Source organism: Drosophila hydei, unplaced genomic scaffold (genome assembly GCF_003285905.1).
Source record: "Drosophila hydei strain 15085-1641.00,03,60 unplaced genomic scaffold, DhydRS2 tig00008135-arrow-pilon, whole genome shotgun sequence".
Lineage (NCBI taxonomy): Eukaryota > Metazoa > Arthropoda > Insecta > Diptera > Drosophilidae > Drosophila > Drosophila hydei.
The window spans coordinates 1,602,677-1,626,607 of record NW_022045844.1 but is presented as its reverse complement, the minus strand read 5'-3'; the positions used below and the strand labels follow the sequence as shown (position 1 = coordinate 1,626,607).

Genomic DNA, 23,931 nt, shown 5'->3' with positions numbered 1-23,931 from the left:
GAGCACGGCAAAAATATCTAGCGAAAAAAAACACAAAAAAAATTCAATTCAAATACAAAACGTGTTAAGCGAAAAATAAAACAACAGCTAAAGCAGCAGCAACAACAACAACAACAGCAACACCAACAACAGCAGCAGCAACAGCAACATCAACAACAACAACAACACACGAAATTTGTCTATATAAAATTGCATAAAAATATTTTTTTACTGTAGTGTGTTTGTCGTAGCGCACACAGTTACACAGATACAAAAGCGACACTCACACAGCTGCAGTCGTCGACGTGGCCCCCGTCTAAGTGTGCGTGCGTGTAAGCATGTGTGTGTGCGTGCCAGTGTACATGTGTGTGTGTGAGCCGCAGTCGCTGTCAACGTCAACGTAAACGTCGCCGTCTTCGCCGTCACCGTTGTCGTCGTCGTCGCCGTCGTCGCTGCTGCCTTCGCAAACGTTCATTTATTATTATTATTATTATATTTTTGGCACGCAAACCTGTAACAGTCGCCTGTGCTGCCAGCGTCGCTGTCGCCGTCGCCGTCGCTGTCGCTGTCAACGCTGCGTTTTGTGTTAATTAAATTTACTTTTGTGAATGAAATGCGAAAAAAAACCAAACAAAGCGAATAAAAAATATATTTTTTAATATGTACATAAATGCTAAATAAATAACGCAAGCAAATCTACGCTCGTCTATTTGTATATATATATATAAATAAATACAAACACACACACACATACACATACATACATACATGCGTATATGTATATATAGATGAACGCGATCGCGTGTAGTTGAAATAAAGGCCAAATCGAAGCGAGCGAAACTTTGGATTATACGAGTATACGAGCACAGCATTAATTGGATATATCTCTATATATATTATATATAAATATATATATATAAATATATTCACGACTCAGACAAATTTGTTGGATTACAACATTTCTATATATTGGATTTAAACGGATTGCTTTTGAAAATCAATGTAAGTTGAGTTGGGAAATATTTCTCTTTTTGTCGCTTTTTTCTGTTTTTGAATTGTTTAACCTTCAGCTCAGATATCAGGAAATGCACAATTACCAATTGCCACAAGCGATTCGTGACAAATGCAAATGTTAATTTATGTCTATATATATGTGTGTGTATATGTAGTATATAGCCTAGTATTTCGTATAGTAAACAACAACAGGAAGAATTTGAAATGTGTTTCCAAATCGTTGCAGCAAATTCTTTTTAGAGATTTCAATTTGCCGGAAACTAGAACAATGTTTTTCTATAATAAATCATGCATAATCTGTGGCCATATAGGATTAGCTTTGGGAGAGTAATCCTTTCTCTTCTCTCTTTTATTTAATGAAATATTTGTACACCTTCTAAACTCGCTCTGTATGCCGCATACCCTACGCAACCCTGTGCGTCTACAGGGTATTTTATATAGAAATGTTTAACTGACTTTGCAGTTGTTTTGTTTGTCTCGTCGCGTCGCGTTTTTATTTACCGATCCGCCAGACAGATAATGCGCGGGGCATATATAATAAAGATTAGGAATTCATGTTAATACTAGAGCCAAGCGAAAAACAGTTTGTACAAATAGTTCCACTTAATAGCACTATTTGTATAAATATATTTACATATATGTGTGTGAGCTTATATATATTCATATGAAATCGGATGTGCTAGGCTTTGCTTCATTGTTGCCTCGTTTGATAAGCTGATTATTATATAGCTGCCCATTCACTAAATCTCACAGTTCTCGTCTAATCAATATTATTTGATATTCACTCATTGAAAAAACACCTGAGTAATCGATCAACGATAATCGAATAATCGATACTCTGTCTCTCTCTCTCTCTCACTCACGTGCCTAGCCAAAAATCTTCCTTATTATATATATATATATATATATATATATATATATGTGTGTTCTATTTATAGTTCAATTTCGTCATTTACCTCTTCTTCTTCTGCCTTGCTTGTGGCATCCGCTCGATAAGCATTCGATAAGCTTTTACTTTCTATTTTCCCCTGACAAACGGCTCAAATATCAGCCACAGCTATCTTGCCCCACTGGAGTGCGCTAAGAACTTGTGGAAGGTACGAACACTTTCGAAAAGCCAGTAAATAGCACTTTCAAGGCATATGCACGACTGCAAGCATACACTGTTTCAGGTGTAGTTGAGACTCTATTTTGCCAGACTATGAATATAAATACAGACTTTCTTTATATATAGCATATATAGTAAATAATACATGATTAGAAATAGTAAATATTATAATATATTATATATTATATACTATAAGTAGAGCTTAACTAAATTGCAGTCTAAAATGGAGCCAGCTGAATATTGAAATAGTTATAAAACAGCTTAGATCATATCCTTTGGGTCTCTCAAGTTGCCTTTCAGGCATTAGTCTGGCAGTCTGCAAACATAAGCCAAGCCATGTACCCGCTCAGCGAGCGCTGCGTACAGAGTATTTGGGAAAAATACGTCTCTATCGTGCATAAGTCGAGAGTCCAAAAATAAATAAAAGAGGCGTACGAAACTTATTTTTTTTCTTTGCTTCAGCCCGATAAAGTTCGTTGTGGGCATGTTAACAATTTGTTGTTGTTTTTAGTTGTTGTTGCTGTTGTTGTTTATATTTTGATCGATGGTCTCTGCGTTCCACATACGTTTACTTGTCGAGCGTATTTTTCTCAGCTTTTTTGTTTTTCTGTTGTTTTTTGGCTCGTGACTGCATTTTTGTTGGTTGTCTTTTGGAAGCGAAGTCGAATTCTGATTTGGAGCTGATAGGGTTCTCTGATAGCAGCTGTCGCCCCTCTGCAAAGGGTAGGCGTGGCACGTTCATGTGTGCTCCTCAATGGAAACGTGATTTGCAAATAGTTTTCGACTTTTTATTCATTTTTTTTAACAAGCGCTTCGCACTTGGCATTAGACTTAATTTAAATAAATGCAAAAAACACACAGAGAGAGAGAGAGACAGACACTCTCATAGTTGGCTATTTATGTCATAGCCAAAAATATATATATGTATATCAAGAATTCATTCATGAACGTGGCCAAAAGGCAAACGCGCTACTCGCGCATATAAATAAATAAATTATATGCTTAGATTTGATTAGGCAAATAAATAACAAACAAGCAGCAGCAGCAGCAGCAGGTATTTCATGTGTTTTAGCCAAAAACACATTCACAATGTCGTCGATGACGCAGTCAGGAAAATTTGAAAGCAGCGAGGGAAATTGTTAATGTGAAAAGCGAAACACAGACGCAAATGCAGCAAAGCAAACAGCGAAATTCTATTGCACATTACTAGGAAACATAGACGATTTACCAAAACAATAATATCTATGTATATATATACATATATACAGATATAGTTTATATACAATTTATGACTTATGCTCAAGTGCTTGATAAACACAGCCGAACGTGTGCCAGCAGCTAAAGTTCTGCTGCTGCTGCTGCTGCTGCTGTTCGGCTATCGAAAACTAACTGAAATGTGTTAGCCAGATATACGTATATATGCGTATAAGTTAACTTATAACACTTAGTTAGCTTATAACACTTAATGTAAGGTATTATTCAACACTTATTATCGGGTGCTAGACAAGTTAAGGAACAGCCCTGGCAAGGGCAACTCTACTTACGCCGGTGAGGCTATGATTTGTAAAAATATAGATCAGTCTCGTGTTTTAACTCGTACTGATAGGACATGCTAAAAATTGGTGTCATATAAGTAAAACTAAAAATAGTGAATATAATAAGAAAAACCAATAAAATTAACTGTTTCGATTATTCAAAAAAGAACAATTAAAAGCAGGGTTAAAAAGCGTTCTTCCAGTAAACCGCTTAAATAAATATTCACTCCGTCATTTGCTCGTTAAATGGCTTATTTCATTGTCTGAGCCCGAGGCCAGCAATAAGAGGCACAGTCGCCTCTCAACCTAACTTTCAGTCACCACAGGACTGGAAAACATATAATTGGCGCCCAACTAGTGGTCGGACTCCACAACCAACAACAATTAAGACAGCAGCGCGGGAGCTGCAATTGACAGATCTTATAAAGGGATTTTTTTTTTTTTGTTTTGTGTTAGTTGAATCTTGTAAGTGGATACTCTAGCCAAAATTTTTCTTCAAACACAAAAAGTGTTAAAATTTATTTTATAAAAAAATACCTAGGACTAGCGAGTATTTTATATTGCAATTGCATGTAAAAAAAAAAAAAAAAAATTAATGATCAGAACCAAGTGAGAGTGACTACTTTGGGAATTTTAGTGGCAGCAATTGATCATTCAGATCGTCAATAAAATTACATTGTGTTACTTTCTGTGTGTCTGAAGTTGTGCATGCAGTTCTCGTAGTTCAGAGCTGTGACGTAATTCGACCCATCTTCTGACGGTCCGTTTTATTTTTCGCGACCACTGACCTGCGCATGTCTCGGTTCAACCAATAGAGAAACCCTCGCAGGCAGTCTAGCGACTCAGATTCCGACTGTGCAGTTCTCCCACCATCAGGTAGAATGGATGTAGATCAGCTTACGGAAGTAATAAGGACGGCTATCAGCAAAGCTTTAGCCGAACAGGCTGCTGTAAACCAGCAGAGGGAGCATGCATGGACTCAAAAAATTAATGAGTTAGCTGAACAAATAGCAGATGCATCCCCATTAGTTAGAAGTTCTTTTTTGAAAATGCTGAAGACCAGACAAAAGGCCTTTGCAGACCCAGACGAGACGTTGCCGTATAACACATCAGTCGTGGCTACCATTAGGACCATAGATGAGCAACCGATCTATACCAAGCTTTACCCATATCCAATGGGAGCGGCTGATTTCGTTAATAAAGAAATCAAAGATCTACTAAAGAATGATATAATTCAAAAGTCCGTCTCTCCCTACAATAACCCAATATGGGTAGTAGACAAGAAGGGCACTGATGAAGCGGGCAATAGGAAAATGAGGTTGGTAATGGACTTTCGTAAACTTAACGAAAAAACCGTGCCGGACAAATACCCTATGCCAAATATATCAATGATATTGGGGAATTTGGGGAGAGCCAAATTCTTTTCAACATTAGACCTCAAGTCTGGTTATCACCAGATCATACTCGCTGAACGCGACCGTGAAAAAACCTCTTTCTCTGTGAACGGGGGGAAATACGAGTTCAAAAGACTCCCCTTTGGATTAAAGAATGCAGCAAGCATTTTTCAAAGAACCATCGACGACATACTGCGAGAGCAGATTGGCAAATTTTGCTATGTTGATGTCAATGACGTAATCATCTTTTCAGAAGATGAGGAATCCCACATTAAACACGTGGATCGGGTCCTAAAAAGCTTATACAAAGCAAACATGAGGGTCTCCGTCAAAAAGTCACGTTTTTTTAAGAAAAGCGTGAACTTTCTTGGTTTCGTAGTCACCAGCACTGGCACCACGACGGATCCTGAAAAGGTTAGGGCAATACAGGAGTATCCAGAACCAAAAACGCTGTTCGAGGTTAGATCATTTCTAGGCCTCGCAAGTTATTACAGATGTTTCATTAGGGACTTCGCCGCAATAGCAAGACCCATCTCGAATATCCTAAAGGGTGAAAATGGAACAGTCAGTAAGCATAGGTCCAGAAATATAAAGGTTCAATTCTCTGAAGTGCAGCAGAGGGCATTTCAGAAGTTGCGCGATATTTTGTCATCCGAGAATGTAATGCTCAGGTACCCCGATTTTAAGAAGCCATTCGATCTAACGACCGATGCTTCGGCTCACGGCATAGGTGCAGTTTTGTCTCAAGAGGGTCGTCCTATAACAATGATTTCAAGAACATTGAAGGACAGTGAGGTTAACTATGCAACCAATGAGAGAGAGTTATTGGCCATTGTATGGTCACTTGCCAAATTAAGGCACTATTTGTATGGGGTGAAAGACATTAATATCTTCACTGACCATCAACCCTTGACCTTCGCAGTTTCGGAATCTAATCCAAATGCGAAAATCAAAAGGTGGAAAGCGCGCATTGACGAGTCTAATGCACGTATCTTCTATAAACCTGGCAAGGACAATCTGGTTGCGGATGCCTTGTCAAGACAGCAGCTCAACGCTATAAATGAGCAAGAAATTGAGTCCTGCGCAGCAACGATCCACAGTGAGGTATCTCTCACCAACACCATTGAGACGACAGACAAACCCTTGAACTGTTTTCAAAACCAGATAGTGCTAGAAGAGGCGCGTTTCCCCTTAAAACGAAGTTTTATTCTTTTTGGAAATAAGAAACGCTACTTGATCAGCTATACATGCGTCGAATCGCTGCTAGACGAGCTCGAAGATGTAGTCTCACCCAAATGCGTAAATGCTCTCCACTGTAATTTACACACGCTTGCAATGATACAAGATGCATTGGTGCGAAGATACCCAGCCACAAAGTTCTGGCATTGCAAAAATCGCGTAGTGGACATATTTGCGGTTGGAGAAGGAAGGGAAATCCTCACAGTCGAGCATAATAGGGCCCATAGGTCTGCACAGGAAAATGTTAAGCAGGTACTCTCGGAGTACTACTTTCCACGGATGGCAAAAATTGCCAAGGAAATGGTACAAAACTGCAAAACATGTGCTAGGGCTAAGTATGATAGACACCCCAAAAAACAAGAGCCACAAGAAAAGATAGAAGAAAAGATCAGAAACGCTCAGACGACGCTCAGAGCTAGGGAGAACGCAAAGCGGCAGAATAGAGTCTTCGATGTTGGTGACAAGGATTTGGTCAAGTCCAACCGACGGCTCGGAAACAAACTCACACCTTTATGTGTCGAGAAGGCCGTGGAAGCAGACCTGGGGACCGAGGTCCTCATTAAAGGAAGGGTGGTCCACAAGGACAACCTAAGATGACTCCCTTGTTTTTTTATTACACCTTTTATTATAAGCCGCTAGGCAATTTAGAATAAGTTAGATATAGTTTTTCAATTTACCTTTAGCCACTTGGCATAATTTTTATAAAACAATTTGGTGGCGGGTACACCCGATGCCGGTGATTTAGAGCAGACTAGGTCCACTGAAATGCGACTAATGAATGCCAACAGTAGACGGATAGAAGTAAACACTGAGGTTCAAGACCAACTTAACCAGTTAACATTTGCTGTCAGTGGAGTTCTCGGGATAGCCAAAACTCACAAATTGATTTTATTGATTTATTTATTTGAAACACTGAAACACTGTCCAGAAACAGAATGCGGACGATGGAGTTGCAAAGTTTAATGCTTGCTATTACTCTCGCGAAGGCTCATTGTTAGCCCAAACATTTTGGACTCCTCAGATTTAAAATCAATTTGGCTAGAGGAATCCATCAACACTATACATTTTATAACCAAATTCCCAAAAATTAAAAAAGCCTGCAGAAAAATTACGATTTATCCTGTCGTCCACAAGAACCAGCAACAGCTCTATTCGCCCCATAGTTGGATGCTAAGCCAGAACCACAGCATGCAAATCTACAAGCGGAATCGTTGAGGAAACCCCCTTGTTCACGGCACCACCACCAACAGTAGAAGCTCATCAGCCAGCAACAACTAACGAACTCTTCGCGGCGGCAGAGCCAAGCGACTCTTCATCCATACTAGAACCAAGTCAAGAAATCCCCAAAACACCGCCAACTGCATTAATTCAAGAAGTTTCACAGCCACAGGTTGCTCCAACCGCTGCCCATCTCTGTCGACACCTGCCACGGCTGCCTGCTCATCCTCATCCTCATCGGCAGCGGCGTCACGTCAACTGCAGCTGCCGGCATTGTCGGCAGTTGCCGCACGGCAACAGCAGCTACTGCTGAACGGCTCTCTGAAGAGCAAGACGAAGACATTTCCTGCGTATCGAGCATCGGTGCGCAGCGAGAGCGACGACAAGGAGTACAGGGCGGCTAGCAGCAGCAGCAACACGATACCGACGACGGGCAAAAGTCGGCCAAGATCAGCGGCAAGAACTGTAACAATCTGCTGCACAACGCCGGCAATAAGCTAAGCGTGAGCAGCAACTCCTTCGGCCTATACGCAGCATCTGGCATCATCGCCCAAGAGCCCTGTCTCCAGCAACGGCCATCTGAACAAATACTGCCTGACGGACTTGACGCGCCGCAAGGCCGAATTCAATCGCCAGCTGAGCGCGCCGACAGACTACACACATCACTCGTCCAGTAACGGCTCATAGCATCGCTGGAGTGGTGGGACACAGTCATCACGGCCATCACGGGCACGTGCACGGCCAGTCATCGACGGCGCCAGCCACACTCAAGTCGCTGCAGCTGCACAACTTTGGTATGCATCATCCGATGCCAAGGCCCACGTCCACGTCGTGCACCAACAGCTTCAACAGACGCCACATACGTAGGCGCAAGAGCAAGCTTAGTAAGCGCCTGCTGAACGGCGATAGCGAAGAATCAGTACGCTGCTCATACTGCTCCGTATTGAATGTGAATGAGAACGACTTGCGGATTTCATTCGAGAACACCTGCACCGACTCGCTGGTCACCGCTGCTAATATGCGACCAAGGAACCGAAATGGTGCACTTTGATGATGTGTCGTTGTACGGCACTCCGAAAGAGGAGCCATATGCTGTGCTTTAATCTGCATTGGCTTCACTCTTTGGTGGATCATCGACGCAAAGAAGTCCGCGAAGCACTTGCGAGGAGTCGTCGCTGGAATTGGGTCGGTCGAGGACGACCTTACACTTGAGGGGGGGGTAGTTAACTTATAACACTTAGTTAGCTTATAACACTTAATGTAAGGTATTATTCAACACTTATTATCGGGTGCTAGACAAGTTAAGGAACAGCCCTGGCAAGGGCAACTCTACTTACGCCGGTGAGGCTATGATTTGTAAAAATATAGATCAGTCTCGTGTTTTAACTCGTACTGATAGGACATGCTAAAAATTGGTGTCATATAAGTAAAACTAAAAATAGTGAATATAATAAGAAAAACCAATAAAATTAACTGTTTCGATTATTCAAAAAAGAACAATTAAAAGCAGGGTTAAAAAGCGTTCTTCCAGTAAACCGCTTAAATAAATATTCACTCCGTCATTTGCTCGTTAAATGGCTTATTTCATTGTCTGAGCCCGAGGCCAGCAATAAGAGGCACAGTCGCCTCTCAACCTAACTTTCAGTCACCACAGGACTGGAAAACATATAATTTATACACTTATTTTTTACTAAAGGCCAATATACTGTTCACTAGCTGAACTCTTTGAGCCAAGTTACTTGATATAAGCTGCATAAATTTGAATAAAACTCTTCTAGAAATCCGAAAGGAATTCCATTTTTAGACAATTTCTTTTGTGCACTTTGAACTGTGAACTTAGCTCAGCTTTATTTCTAGCTTAAACAAACTATTTCTATATAAAGTTCTAGTTTCACAGAAGCTAAAGCCGTCGCATATGTTATGCATACCAGTCCAAGTTTTCAAGTTTTATTAAAATATAAGCAGATTCTAGTTTATAGCTAAACAATCTATATCTATAAATTATCTATAAATTATATATTTATGCTTATTTATTTTTATTTATTGCCAAACAAAAACTTATGTTTCTATATGACTAAGCCTCACTTGCCTAACCCAGTCTTAAGCCAAAGTTTCTAGACAATAATATTTATATAGAGTTACTCAATAAAGGGTACGAGCTCTAGTTACTAACTATTAATTTTAAGTTTTCTATTATGGCTAAATAGACGGAAAAGGCAGCTTGATGAACATATTTTAACATTTTTGCAGAATTATTTCTATATCTATATAGAATTCAAACTTACAGTCAAGCAGAGCTCTTCAGATTCGACTACTTCGAAAAAAGAATTTGTCTATATTGAAGCATACTTTATGCATATAGAAAATTTGATAATTTTAGTATAGACAAATAACTGCAATTTGATATTGAATTGAGTTGAAAAAGATTTTGATTATTTGAAATGCAATTTTGAGCTGCGACAACTAAGGAAAGCAGCAAGCTTTCTAGCTCTGAGAGTTGAGTTTGATGCAGTCATATATAGGAACAGATGGACACATAGACATAGAGTATAAGGTCTGTTCATGCTGATCAAGAATATATATGCTCTAGGGCAACGCCTGCTCTTTGCCTCTAGCAAAGCTCATTGAAAGTTTTGGATTCATTTGAAGACATAAAAAACATGCAGTTCGTGCAGTGCACATGACGTATGCATGTATATAGTATTTATATATATATATTCATATTCATATATATATGTTTATGTTTATATATATATCAATTTGTAGGCAGACGTTCGAATACTTTGCTTTGAGTTCTGCGGCTTTTTGCGCTGCCAGCAAAGCGAAACGCCAAATGAAAAGCCAAAGAAAGAAGCGAAGGGAAAAAGAAAAACAAAAAGTAAAAGACCAAGAGCAAGAACAAGAAACAACAAATAATAAATACACATACGGGAAAGGAAAAGCAAAGCAGTCTGAAGAACATTTTATGCCGCAAGCAAAACATGTGATTTTAATTATTTTTGTCGTCGCACAAAAATTGTTATTTTTGAAAATTATAAATTTTAAAAATAAACCAACAGCAACAACAACTAGAGGAGTGTGTAGGGCAGTGCAACGAATGCTGCTGCTGATGATGATCATGATGATGATGATATTAATGGGCACACTTGCTATAAAAGACAAGCATCATAGGAGCATTTGTAGAATTTGCGTAGATTCGCTTTGTTTTTCTTTTTCTTATGTTTACTCAAAACTAAATGAGATAAAAAATTGATCTATTTATGCAATTTATAAACATTTAAGAGCGCTCTGCTAGAGATAGTTAAATATATATATATAAGGAAGGAGTGGTGTTCGATTCCTCTTGCTTAAAGAGAATTTCTTTCGTTGAAATCGAATCTAGAATTTATGAAGACTTTCTGTATAGCTTTGCTTGAAGTTGTTCTACTCAAAACTAGTTTCTTATTATTTCTAATAATGTTCTAGAGGCTTTAGGCATAGACGACAGTGTTAAGCTTTAAAAGTATTTTAAATAATTTGCGTCTAAAGATCATATTTAATTAATGAAAACAAAAATATCTCAAAAACTATCTCAACTTTTCTATAAAAACTTTTTGATAGCACATAAATTTTAGATTTGGTTTATTTTATTAATGTATTTTATAATATAAACATATAAATAAATTACATAATAATTAATTACATTTTATCTTATAAAAAAAGCAAAATTTTGAGAGAAAATATCTTTTATTCACAGCAAAAGTATCTTATGATTCAAAATGTATCTTTTTGGCCATATATCGAGCAGCAAATAAGTAAAGATATTACTTTCGTTTCAAATTTCAACAAACAGTCAAAAAGATACACTTTGAATTCCAAGATACTTTGCCTATATATAAAAGATATATTTTCTAAAAGCTCGAATCTACAACAAATGATTTAAATTTGTGATCTTTGTAATCAATATATGTATATATATATTATATATATGTTTATCTGGCTGCGCATTAACTCTTACGCAAACTGAACTTTTCCAAAGTCGAATTCAATAAAATTTCGAAAATACTTGAATTGAAATTCAAAGCAAATGCTCGGGTTCTGCTAAAAAGTCATAATTTATATAGTTTATAGTTCTCAACAATTTGCCGAGTAATGAATAGCTCTATCCATGCCAGATTCTGGTTCGCTGTTTTGCTGTCCCTGCCCCTGTCCCTGTCCCTGTCCCTGTGCCACACTTGCCCCATTAGTTTCGCTTTCGTTTGTTAGTTTTTGCATGCCCCAAAGCTTAAGCGGCTCCCAGTTTGAGTTCTTTTCATAGAACCTCTAGCCACCCGAGGGGCCACCCAAATGGCGAACGTCGAGAAACGCATACAAAATGCTCATTAAACGCGCACTCGAGATACTTATAGATACAGATACACACACACACACGCACACACAGACACGTATCAACAAATACGTTTTGCAGCGCGAATGTCGTCAATGAAATAATAGCGAGTAAGAGCGAGTGAGAGAGAAAGAAAAACAGTTTATAAATATGGTCAAAGATGACGCCCAAACTGTCAAACGTGGCTGCCGTCGCGCTAACTGTTTTAAGGCACAATACCTGAGCGCAATCTTTGCCACCTGTAGGTGAGAAACAGCAACTGCCTCCACCCACTCACTGGCGCATGCTTTTGAATGGACCCAGCTAAGCTCCTGTGGGAGTTCGTCGCCTGGCAACAAACGCTGCTGCGTGGGTGACCAGCCACGACTGCTGCTGCTGATCCTCCTGCTGCTGTTAAACCTCCTTTTGTTGGCTCGAGACGAGCCCACGCGACTATTGTTACTGCTGCAGCTTCTTGTTGTTCTGCTGCTGCTGCTGCTAGAGCTGCCTCTGTTTGCTTTTTGTTATCCTGGGCAAAAGTATCTCAAAGACAGACACTTTAGGCGTCACTCACCTCTTTTTGTATCTGCCAGCTATACGGATACACACACGCACACACACACAGAGCAGACTGTAGCGGGATGCCAAAATGTGGCTAAAAATAGCTAAGCGCAGACAGTCAAGTGTTAGCTGTCTCGCTCACACTAGCACAGCCAGCGCTTTGCCTCTCTGCCTCTCTTCCTCTATTCCTCTCTTCCTCTCTCTCTCTCCCTTGCACACACTTTTTTTGGCTGTGTGTGCGTGCCCTCAAATCACGCGCCTGTTTCTATGCTTTGCTAAACTTTTGCTCGCTCAGCTGTTTGTGCCTGCGTGCCTGTGTGTGTGTGTGAATGGGCTTTATGTGTGTGTGTGTGCACTTGAGGGCAAGTTAAGGCGGGTCAGGTTGATTTTGGGGTGGTTTGCCTCGCGCGCGCTCTCTTTTCTTTTTTTGGGCGCAAAAGAATGGCATTTCTTATTGCTGTTGCTGTTGTTGTTGGCTCTCGTTTGTCGTCGTTGTTGTTGTTGCTATTTTGGTAGCATTCGCTTGCTCTATAAGTGCTGTATATAGGTAAACGCAGATGACAGACGTGCTGGCGTTCCTTGCAGCCTTTGCCTGTGTGTGTGTGTGTACTTGTGTGTACCTGTGTGTGTGTGTGTGCGTGTCATTGACGTCATCAACAGCATGTCATGAATGTCGTTTATTTCGCTTGGCGTATTTGTTTTTGTTGCCAAAAATGTGTATGTGTGTGTGTGTGTGTGTATGTGTCTGTCTATGTGCTTAACACGTTGTCAGCTCGCTATATATATATATTGTATGTGTATGTGGGCAAGCAGCTGTCGCCTGCGCAGTCAACGTCGTCTGCCTCGCTGCGCTGCTGGCGTCGCTGTCAACGTCGCTGCGTGGGCGTTTGCGCGTGTAAGGATGTGACCGGAATTTTTGAATAGCACACGAAAAATTGAATATAGCAAAAAATATACATATCCACATACATATACATACATACTTATGTGTATAGGCCTCTGCTGTATGGCTCTATTAGTGCGCTGCCCTTTTTTTCGTTCGTATCGTGGCAATTTGTGGGCGATGCTGTAGATAAAGTAGCTGCAAACGAGCTGTAGTATAAAATAATATTGAATTAATGCGAAGGGCTGGTAATATTAATGAGCCTACAGCTGTGCCCAAGCCCAGAAAAGATGGAAAACAATGCGTATATGAAACGAAATCGATTTGTTGTTAACCAGAAATCTATAGGCGATAAAATGTTATATAAGCAAGACTTTGATATAAGCGCAATTGATACCTGAAACGGGAATCTGGAATCTCTCTCTTCAAATCTTAGCTTGAACAGAAGATATTTAGCTGAAGATATATGGAGCTTACCACCTCAGCTTAAGCCTTGATGAGGCTTGGCTATATATTCTGGCTGCATATTCTCCTCATATAGCTTGCGTATCTAGGCTATTATTATCATTCTTTCCACAGCTAAACTAATCAATGAATAGAATTCCTACTCACACACATATCTTTAAAACCTGTCTTAGATCTCTGCCAACACACACACAGATCTCGAAGCAAATCCTTATGGCATATGGCTCTGCGCAGCGTTTCCATAAGAAATTTCCCCTTTTTCATTTCGACTGCAAGAATTTTCAATGAACATTTTTTTGTTGTGTGTAAAACATCTGTTGAAGATATCTATTTATAAGGCAAGGGCAGCAGATTGTTGGCTAGTTGTTGTTGTTGTTGTTGCCACTCAGTCAAAAGGTGTGCAGCAACAACAATGAAACAGCACTTACGCACTGCGACAACAACAACAACAAATGTTGCAGCTTCCTTTTTGGCTGCCACTTAACTGTAACTCACTTTAGTCATTATAACAACAGAGAGAGAGAGAGAGATGGAGATAGATTCTACCTGAAAACTACCTACGCTGCACCAGCTGACGCAGCTCAGATACATAAACACACACACACACTCTCTCTATAGATACAGCTGCGTTGGAAAATTGTTAGAGCCTACGCCTCAGCGACAATCAGTGCTGGAAAATCTTGAGGTCGATCATCTGTAGTTTATGGGCTTCTTTCTTACTCATATAGCCAGCAGCTAGCAACAGCAACAGCAGCAGCAGCAGCAGCAACAACAACAACAACAACAACGTCGAAACATTTCTAGTTTTGATGCCCTGCTGTGGCAGCGTGCAAAGGGGCATATGGGTTTTGTGGCTTGTAGCTGACTTAATATATATAACACATATAACATATATAACAGTTAACATATAAAATATAAGCCGTCTACTCGAGCTGCATCCCAACCCTCACAACTTTCGGCCTAGCGCATTTAAGTCTATATTAAAGCCAGACTTAGCCTTTTCATCTAGCTTCATTTGGAACTATTTAGCTATACATCTCTGCTGTTAACTGTTATATATATATATCTGTTATATATTTGTTATATATATCTTTTATAATTGCTGTACATGTCATATATACTGTTATACAACTCTCATTTGTATCCTTTTAATCTGTTATATTTTTTATATATTTGTTATACATACTGTTATACACATCTTATTTGTTTACTGTACAAACTTCTTATGCATATATGTTATATACCTGTAATGCATCAGGTACAACTGCCATTTGACTTATAGATCTGTTATAATTCTGTTATATTATTACTGTTATATATATTTGTTGTAATATATTACTTTAGATATAGCTGTAAAACAACTGTTATATTTCTTCTGTATATTTTGTATATCTGTTATATATATCTTGTGTCTGTTATACATCTGTCATACTCATATATTCTGAGAGATATCTGAACACATCTTACGTGGCACTTATAGTTTGACATTCTTTAGCTACCCAATCTTCCCGCTCCCTGTACAGGGTATATCTAAGTCGAGTCAGCCAGTCAACGTCCTACCTAAGCTGCTGTTGTTGTTGGCTCATTTGTTGGTGATTTGATCTTTATGCTGCGTGTTCGTTCATCCTCAGCTCTACCTTGCGTTCACTGTCCCCCTCTACGCTGGGCTCTCTCTTTCGCGCTCAGCTTCAGTCAGTTAGCTTCAATGATTACTATAAAAGTAAAGAAAAATGTACAACAAAAAGAAAGAGAAAAAGAAGAAGAAAAAGCAGCCAGCATAATCATCAGCATCATTATCAAGAGCATAGACCCAATACACACCAGATATATATATATATATATAAATCTGTGTGTTTGTATCTGTGTGCCACATGTGCTGCTCATTTGCTTTGAAAACTATTAGCTGCCCTTTGCTGCTGCTGCTGCTGCTGTTGGTGCTGCAGCATCCAGCAACATATGGCCTTTTATACTACTTGCCTCTGCCTCCGTCTTTGCCTTTTAGTTTTTTACTTCTTTTAGTCGCTGGCTTGAGCTGTTCGCCACTGCCCCTCGCCGCAGCATTTAAATAGTTTAATGATCTGCGACTGCTGCTGCTGCTGCTGCTGCTGGAAGCCGATTGATTTCCCTGTTCCCTTTCTCAGTTTTCCCTTCGTTCTGCCAAGTCTTTTCCGTTACCGATTTACTGCCACGGGACTGAGGCAGCTCTTTGCCGGCAGTCATTAGCGTTTCCTGTCTGCGTCTCTCATATGTCGCAGCTGTAGCTCCATTTGTAGCTGCAGTTCTATATGCATCTGCATCTGTATCTATATCCCTAGATGTAGCTGCAGTTATAGCTGAATTCATATCTATAGATGCAGATAAATTTGTATCTTTAGTTGCTTAAGTATTTATATTTGTATCTCTTGAGGTATCTGTATCTGTAACTGGCTCTTAATTTGTATCTATAGCTATAGCTATATGCGTATCTGCATCTTAAGCTACATTTGCATCTGAATTTGTAGATACTTTTGTATCTGCATCTGTTGTAGAACTTACCTTTGCATCTGTATCTGTAGTTCCATATGTAGCTACATTGGTATTTATATCTGCATACCTAGCTACATTTGTATCTGTATCTGTAGCTGCATTTGTATCTCTATCTTTGTGCATGTATTTCAAATTTTTAATTCTGAAATTTCCCTTAATATTATAAATATAAAAGATAAGAGCACACGCGCCAATTTCTTTTCCAATTTTTATTTTAAATATATATTTATACACACACACACAAACACACATATATATATATATAAATATAATATAAATATGATTATATTTGCCTCATTGCTGACTGCTTCGGAAAGTTGTTTTAAATACATTTTCGCAGCTCAGCAATTTTGAGCAAATTAATATTTTAGCAGAAGTATTTAAACGCCCTGCACCACGTGTTCAACTCATACAGTAAGCACTCCACAGAGAGATCAAATCAGATTTAATTTCTATAAATTTGTAATAGCTGTAAAAGTGTGGGTGAGCCCAAGGAGTGTCCACTGTACTATTATTTTTATTGGCTATTAGTAATAGTTAAAAGTAATAAGCGTAAGCCATATATAATATAGCTTATATCGTTTCGTCGGCAAGTCAACTTCTTTTACTGTTCAGATACATAAAGATATATATCTATATGTGCGTCTGTATGTTTATTTATCCAGTGCTTTCCGCTCGTTTTATGGCCACATTTGATGTTGGCTAAATATGTCCATTAATTACGCGCTATATCGTTTATGAGTAGTTCGTAAAATTGGCTTTTATCGAGCTTTTTCGTGCTCTTTTTTCTTTTTTCCTTGTTTTTGGTTTTTATTTTTATTTTTATGATAATTGGGTCATGCTGATATTTGTTAATTGCATATTAAATGACAGTGGGGCGTGGCTGCCGCCTCTACGACTCCAATGTCAGCGCCGCCCACGGGGCATGGCTCGACACCGACATCGACGTCGACAACAGCCAAAGCAAAAACAAAAACAAATTAATAATAAAATTAAAACCTGTTTGCATTTGATTTTTGCTTGAGTTAAACAATTCTATTTGAATTGCAACAGGCAGCAAACAAAACAAAAACACAATGGCAAAACCAAGCGAAAAACGTTTGAATGAAAGACAACGGCGCTGACGTAGACGCTGACGCAGACGCAGACGCAGACGCAGACAGCAGCAACAGCAACAGCGACAGCGACTTGTGACTTGTTCTGTGGCGTCCGCATCGTCAAGTTCACTTATTAATGAAATCGTTTCAAATGTGAAATGCAAATACGAATTCGAATTCGAATGAGCAAGATCCTTTAACAGCAGCACAAGCTGCACTATTAACAGCATTTGCGAGCACTGCTAACACTGCCTATAACAGCAGCAGCTAGAACAGCAGGAGCTGACTTAACAGCAGCAGAGCGCTTAATAGCTAGGCTTAACAGCAGCCGCGATGAGTAGAGTAGGACTAACAGCTAGAGTCTTAATAGCAGCTGCAAACTTAACAGCTAACAAAGGCATAACAGGCAGAGGTAAAAGATAGCTGTAACAGCTTTGGCAAGCCTAACAGTCTGCTATTACAACAGCAGCGGCAAGCAACCATAACAGTGGCAGCTTTAGCAGTGACTACAAATATGAAAATCAAAATATATTTTACTATTCAAATTACTTTAAAAAAATAAGAAAATATGCAACACTTTTTTTCGCACAAGGTCAAAGTTGGCCAATGCCTCATGATGTTGCTAACAAAATTCAGAATCCAACAACAACAATGAAAAGACAATACAAAATTATTTCAGCGCAATTAAAAATAAGAAAAATCTTTTGAAATTACGTGATGATATTTTTGTTGTTATTTTTCATTGTTTGTTTTTGTTTGTTTTCGCTTTTTTTATTTGTTGCTTTTATTGTTGCGCTGTGCCAATTAATTTAAGAATGAAATCGAAAATCTTGGCATGCTGCGCTTTGGGCGTGGCAGTTTCCTTCTTAATTATGAAATTGTATGAAATCGTGAAACAAATATCTATTAGGAATATATGCATTTATACACTCATGTTTAATGTTCATAAATTAACAAATAATTTGCAATATAAAAGTTAGAAAATGAAAACACGAAAAGTGAAAAATCAAAAGAAAAATCAAATCACGTTTGGCAAACGCACAAGTCGAGTCTTTCGGTCTGCTTTTTTCTTGCTCGTATTTCCTATGGCTTTTCTTATTGGCAATCAGCAAGCGATCTGCCACGCCCCGGGCCGCCCCGACCCGCCCCTGCCCCTGCCCGCCAGCAGCGCCCATTCTTCATCTGTTGGCTGTTCATTTCGATTTTGTTTTTCTCAATTGTGGTCATTCTCGAAAATTGTTTTTGAGTACCGGACATGACGTCAATAAGTGGGCGTTTGCCTCAAATTTGTATAGCACATATATCGCACATATATCGCATATATATCGTATCTATATATATATATATATATATGTGCTACACTTATGTAAAGTTGAATCGATAAAGATCCATTGGCATTTGGTCGTGTTGGCTGCGCAAAGCACTTATAATAATACTAATTCTGAAAGCTTTTTATTGCCCATTTGCTACAGGAATACATATCTATATATGCATATATACTTAAGTTTCATGTTTAGCATCATTGGCTTCATTAATTTCCTGTATTTACTTATTTGTGACTCGTGCCACGCATTCATTAATAATACATAGCTGAGATGCTTTAAGTGCTTCCAAATTCGTTTGGATATCGCATAGGCCTACAGCTACAGTAGGCACTCACTGAAACGAATAGTAAACTGTCAGAGCGAAGCTCTTTAAAGTGAGGACTTAGGCTCATGGCATGTCTAATGTCAACTTATATAAATTTTAGAACAGTTTAGATCATATATTTAAGCTTATTTACAATCGCTTTTTAGATCTTGAATTTTGACTCTTCAACTAATTTAAAAGAATATTTCAGTTCGCGTAAATATTTTATATACATTATAGAACACATTTTAGATCATTAAAAAATTAAAACAAAAACTTTAGATCAATGAAACTTAAATCTGAAGTGTAAAACATTTTACATAATTAGTTTAGATAATTTTAGATCATATGTTAGACCATTATAAACTATCTATAAATACTTTAGATCCATGTTAAGCACTTTTGAATAATTAGTTTATTTATATTATTGTATTAAGAGCTGTATAAATATTTTAGATCATTTAGATCATAGCGCTTCTCACACTAGCTTGTCAAAAATTATATAGGAACTTTTAGATCAAAACAAAACATAAGACTTTGCATATAAAGTGTATACAAATGTTTTAGATCATTTTTTAGACCTTGCTCTGACTAAATTCCAACCGAAATTCCAATTGCAAAATAATATTATTCATAAATTAAAACAGTTTTCATATGGTTAAGGAAAAAAAGATTGTGGCGCCCAAATTAATTTTATTTCAATTTTTACGAACTGCGGGAGTGGCTATAAAAGATAATGAAGATCATTTAGTTCACAGCGAGATGAAAGGTGATTAAAATACTAAAAAAAAAAAGGAAAAAAGAAAACAAATTTAGTTGAGCAGAAAAATGTTAAACAATCTCAAATATGGAATTAGGTAATAAAGAAAGAAACTTCAATTGCAGAGCTAAACAAAAGCCTAGCGCAATTCTCTAGAATAACCATTAAACATGATACTCTTTAGAGAACAACAAGAAGAGGAAGAAAACAAAGCTACCCGCTCCAGTCCCAATTGGGGCGCTACAGTCCGAATTCAAGTGAATTCTGAATGTTTAGTACCAATGCGAGACAGTCGCAGACACAAACTAAAACAAACTTTAAAAGTAAACAACTAGCAGAGCAGCTGGGAGAAGTGGCTGACTAAGAGATACCCTGTAAAGCAGAAGAAACTCGACTCAAATGTGCATGATATGGAATTCTTATTGGAAAAGTGCTAAAATACAAATATGTATTATAGATAACAATCTAAACAGAGAGGCAAAGCAGTATCAAGCATTGCCAAACAGTGATATACCCTATAAAAAACAGAAAATCTTATATTTCATAATTAACTTGTTGCTTTGGGCTTTATATTTATAGCTGCTGTACAGTAAGGCTTATCGACGACGTACATAGATGGGACGACTTTTGAAAGGAATACCCTGTAAAAAAATAGAAAATGATTTTAAAATTTAATTAAGATTAGCTAAATTATACGCTTATGATAACGATATAACAATATATTAAAATAGTAAATACAGTATGGAAGAGTGCTCTATAGCAAGATACCCTGTAAAAGAGATTCACGTGGTAATCGCTGTTGAGTACATATAAAATACATAGTATATAAAAATAATATGTATTTATATAATATATATATAGTGTATAAGCCAACTGTTAGAAGTGTTAAGCTCAGAGATACCCTGTAAAAATAAGACTATCTTATTTGATAGGCATTTAGATGGAAGTTCTTATAATTAGAGTTGTTAGCAATCACATTTATTGCTAATACAAAAAAATATAGCTGTTAGCGTTGTCTAGCACAAGTGAACGACCTTGAGTTACCCTGTAAAACATAAGATTATCTTTAGGCAAATGCATTTGGCTGTCTATGCTTATAGTTCAGTTGAAGTACTCTATTACATGCTTTCAATGATTACAGGGTATCACTAGCTTTGCGCCATGTTTACACAAAAGTCACGCCAATGATTTTGACCTTTTTCTTGCCGGCTTGCGCTTGTTCTTCGAGTTGTTCTTGTTTCTTAAATGTTTTTATTTCATTTTTTTATGGCACAGCAAGAAATTAATTATAAACAATGAAAAGTTATATATTTATATACAACAACAACTTGGTTCGTGCCGAGCGAACCTTCAGCTGAGTTTTTTAAATATATAGAGCATATATAGAGATATAGATATATATATTTGTATAGGTATATCATGCCATAAGAACGTGCCATTTGAAGGCAACGCCAGATATTTCATAAGCATTTATAACAGTACTTGGGCAGTATAACAGTTAAACTAATTCACATATTTCTGATCGTTGTTCATTGCAGAAAGCAATCGGGCGACGGAACGTGCTAGGATGAAGGCAAATCGAGCCGATTTTGGTCACAGCAATTACCTCAAGCTCTTTTGAGAGCTGAGCAGCAGAGGCAGACAGATAGACGGACGGATAGACCGGCAGGCAGCCAAGCAGAGCTCGGCTGGTGTTTGGAATTTTGGTTTTTCGCTACACTACATGGATCGCAGAAATGGCGGCGATCCCTTGGCGCCACCACGGCCCCCGAAGCTCCAACCGCGTGTGCATCGACCAAGGGCGCCGGAGCCAACAGCGCTAGGTGGTGGCAGCAGCAGCAGCAGCAGCAGCAATCAGCAACAACTGAGTATTAGCACAACAACAACAGCAACAACCGCATCGACTATAAACAACAACAACAACAACAACAACAACAACATTATATCCATAATACCCACAACGGCCGACTTCGACGACTATCAGATCCATCATCTGACATTTCTGCCGCAGCGACCGAGCAGCCTCAGTCGCAACAGCAGCAACGCCTCCTCCTCGACGGCCACGGCGAACAGCAGCGCTGGTTCGAGTTCCAGTTTCACGCGTCGACGACCGCCAGCGCCGCTGCTAACGAACAACAACAGCAACATAAGCAACATAAGCAACATAAGCAACACAAACAACATAAGCAACAACAACAACTTCCTTAGTCATTTCCAAAGCGCTGAGCCCGTGTCTCTGTTGTCAACGGGTCAGCCGCCCGCCTCGCCCGTCACGCTGGCTCAACCGCGACCCGAATCCGAAAGGCTCACCAATGAGTATGTGGACACGCCGCTGCAGCATGCAACACGCAGCCAGCATCCGGCTGGCCAGCAGGATAACGGGCAGACGACCACGCATCATCTGCTGCTGCTGCCGCAGCGACATCAGCAGCATGCAACAGCGGCGTCAGCGACGGCAACAGCAGCAGCAGCGGCAGCAACAGCCACAGCAGCTGCCCATCACATTAATCGATTGGCGGCGGCGGCGGCAGCGACGGCAACGCCCATGTCGACGTCGTCGTCGGCGGCAGCGGCAGCAGGCATCGATGGCTTATTACATTCGCATTTGCAACATTTACCCGCGCACCAGCAACACCACCAGCAGCACCTGCAGCACCTGCAGCACCACCAACCGCATCAGTTAAATGGCCAAACCAAAGCAACACCCGCCTCAAAGTTTGCACCGCCAGCACCACCGCGGCTTGGCTTTGCAACGGCGGCAGCGGCGGCGGCGGCAGCTGGACAGATGCAGCCACCCATTACCAAGCAGCCCGGCAGCAAGGAGCATATGCAGGAGCTGCTGCAGCAGCAACAGCAGCAGCAGCAGCAAATGCTGCCCGGCAGCGGCGGCCAGCTGGGCGCCTCCATTGTCATGGGCGGCGATCCGTCGCTGCTCAATCCAATCGTTTGTCCACGCTGCGGCCTCTGCCGCTGCGAGCAGTGCCAAAGTCCGCGTCCGCTGCCCCAGACCTGGGTGTGCAACAAGACGTGTCTGTGCAGCGCCGAGTCGATCATCGACTATGCCTCGTGCCTCTGCTGCGCCAAGGCGCTCTTCTACCATTGCGCGCGCGACAACGACATGGACTGCGACGACGGCACTGGCACGCCCTGCGTCGACAATCCCTGTTCCTGCGGCCCCTACAAGCGCACGCAGCGCTGGGGCTGGCTGGGCGCCCTGTCCATTGTGCTGCCCTGCCTCTGGTGCTACTGGCCGATGCGCGGCTGCATCAAGCTGTGCGAGAAGTGCTACGCGCGCTTCGCTGGCCGCGGCTGTCGCTGCCAGGGCAACATTGGCAGCGACGCGGCCATCGGCTCCACCAGCAGCATGATGCCCATTGTGCCGCTCGCCGGCGGCGGCGTTGGCGGCGGCCTCAACAACGGCGGCTCCATTGGCGCGGCCAACGCGGCGCTGCAATCGAATGGCAAAGGCTTCGATCATGGCTGCAGCGCGGCCAGCAGAATTCTGCGCAAAGGCGATCTAACGCCAGAGAAGCGACTGCTCGACTCGAGTCCAGACTACTAAAGTGAAGAGAGAGAGCGAAGGAGGGAGGCAGGCAAAGGGCAAGAGAACGTGAGAGCGTGAGAGCGTGAGAGCGTGAGAGCTGGAGAGCCAGAGAGCGTAAGCGTTTTGTGCGCGTTTTTTGCCGCGCGTAAAAAACGCGACACAGACAGGAGTTAGTTGGAGAGTGCGGAGAGTTTGGAGAGCTGCAAAATGTATATATATATATGTATATATATGTGTGTATGTATATATATGTATATATATGTATGTATGTGTGTACGCCTATATATACAAATTATTAAATGTATGACTTAAACATATGAGCCTATATATATATACATATATACACATATGTATGCATGTATGTATATAAATATACAAAAAATATTAATTGTATGAAAAAAAATGGAAAAAGAAAAAAGGAAAGAAAAAATAAATAACCAAAGACTGCAAACAGATAATTATTAATTATTAGAAATGTTATTTAAAAAATAATGTTCGCTTAATTTAAAAACAAAACAAAAAAAAAAAAACAAAAAATACTAAACTAAAAAACGAGCGACAAAAAATATGTTTTTAAACTATTTTTTTATACATATATATATTTATATATATTTTGCATTATTATTCTTAAATT

General features: G+C 39.7%; 1 protein-coding gene across 1 annotated transcript; it reads left to right on the top strand.

Moving 5' to 3' along the window:
• Positions 1 to 604: 604 nt before the first annotated feature.
• LOC111601042 (protein sprouty) lies at positions 605 to 23,511 on the top strand. Its single transcript, XM_023317455.2, is given in 4 exon segments — positions 605 to 981; positions 21,292 to 22,187; positions 22,189 to 22,246; positions 22,249 to 23,511. Coding segments are annotated over 3 exon segments (1,836 nt in total). The 5' UTR covers positions 605 to 981; positions 21,292 to 21,476; the 3' UTR covers positions 23,316 to 23,511.
• Positions 23,512 to 23,931: the final 420 nt, after the last annotated feature.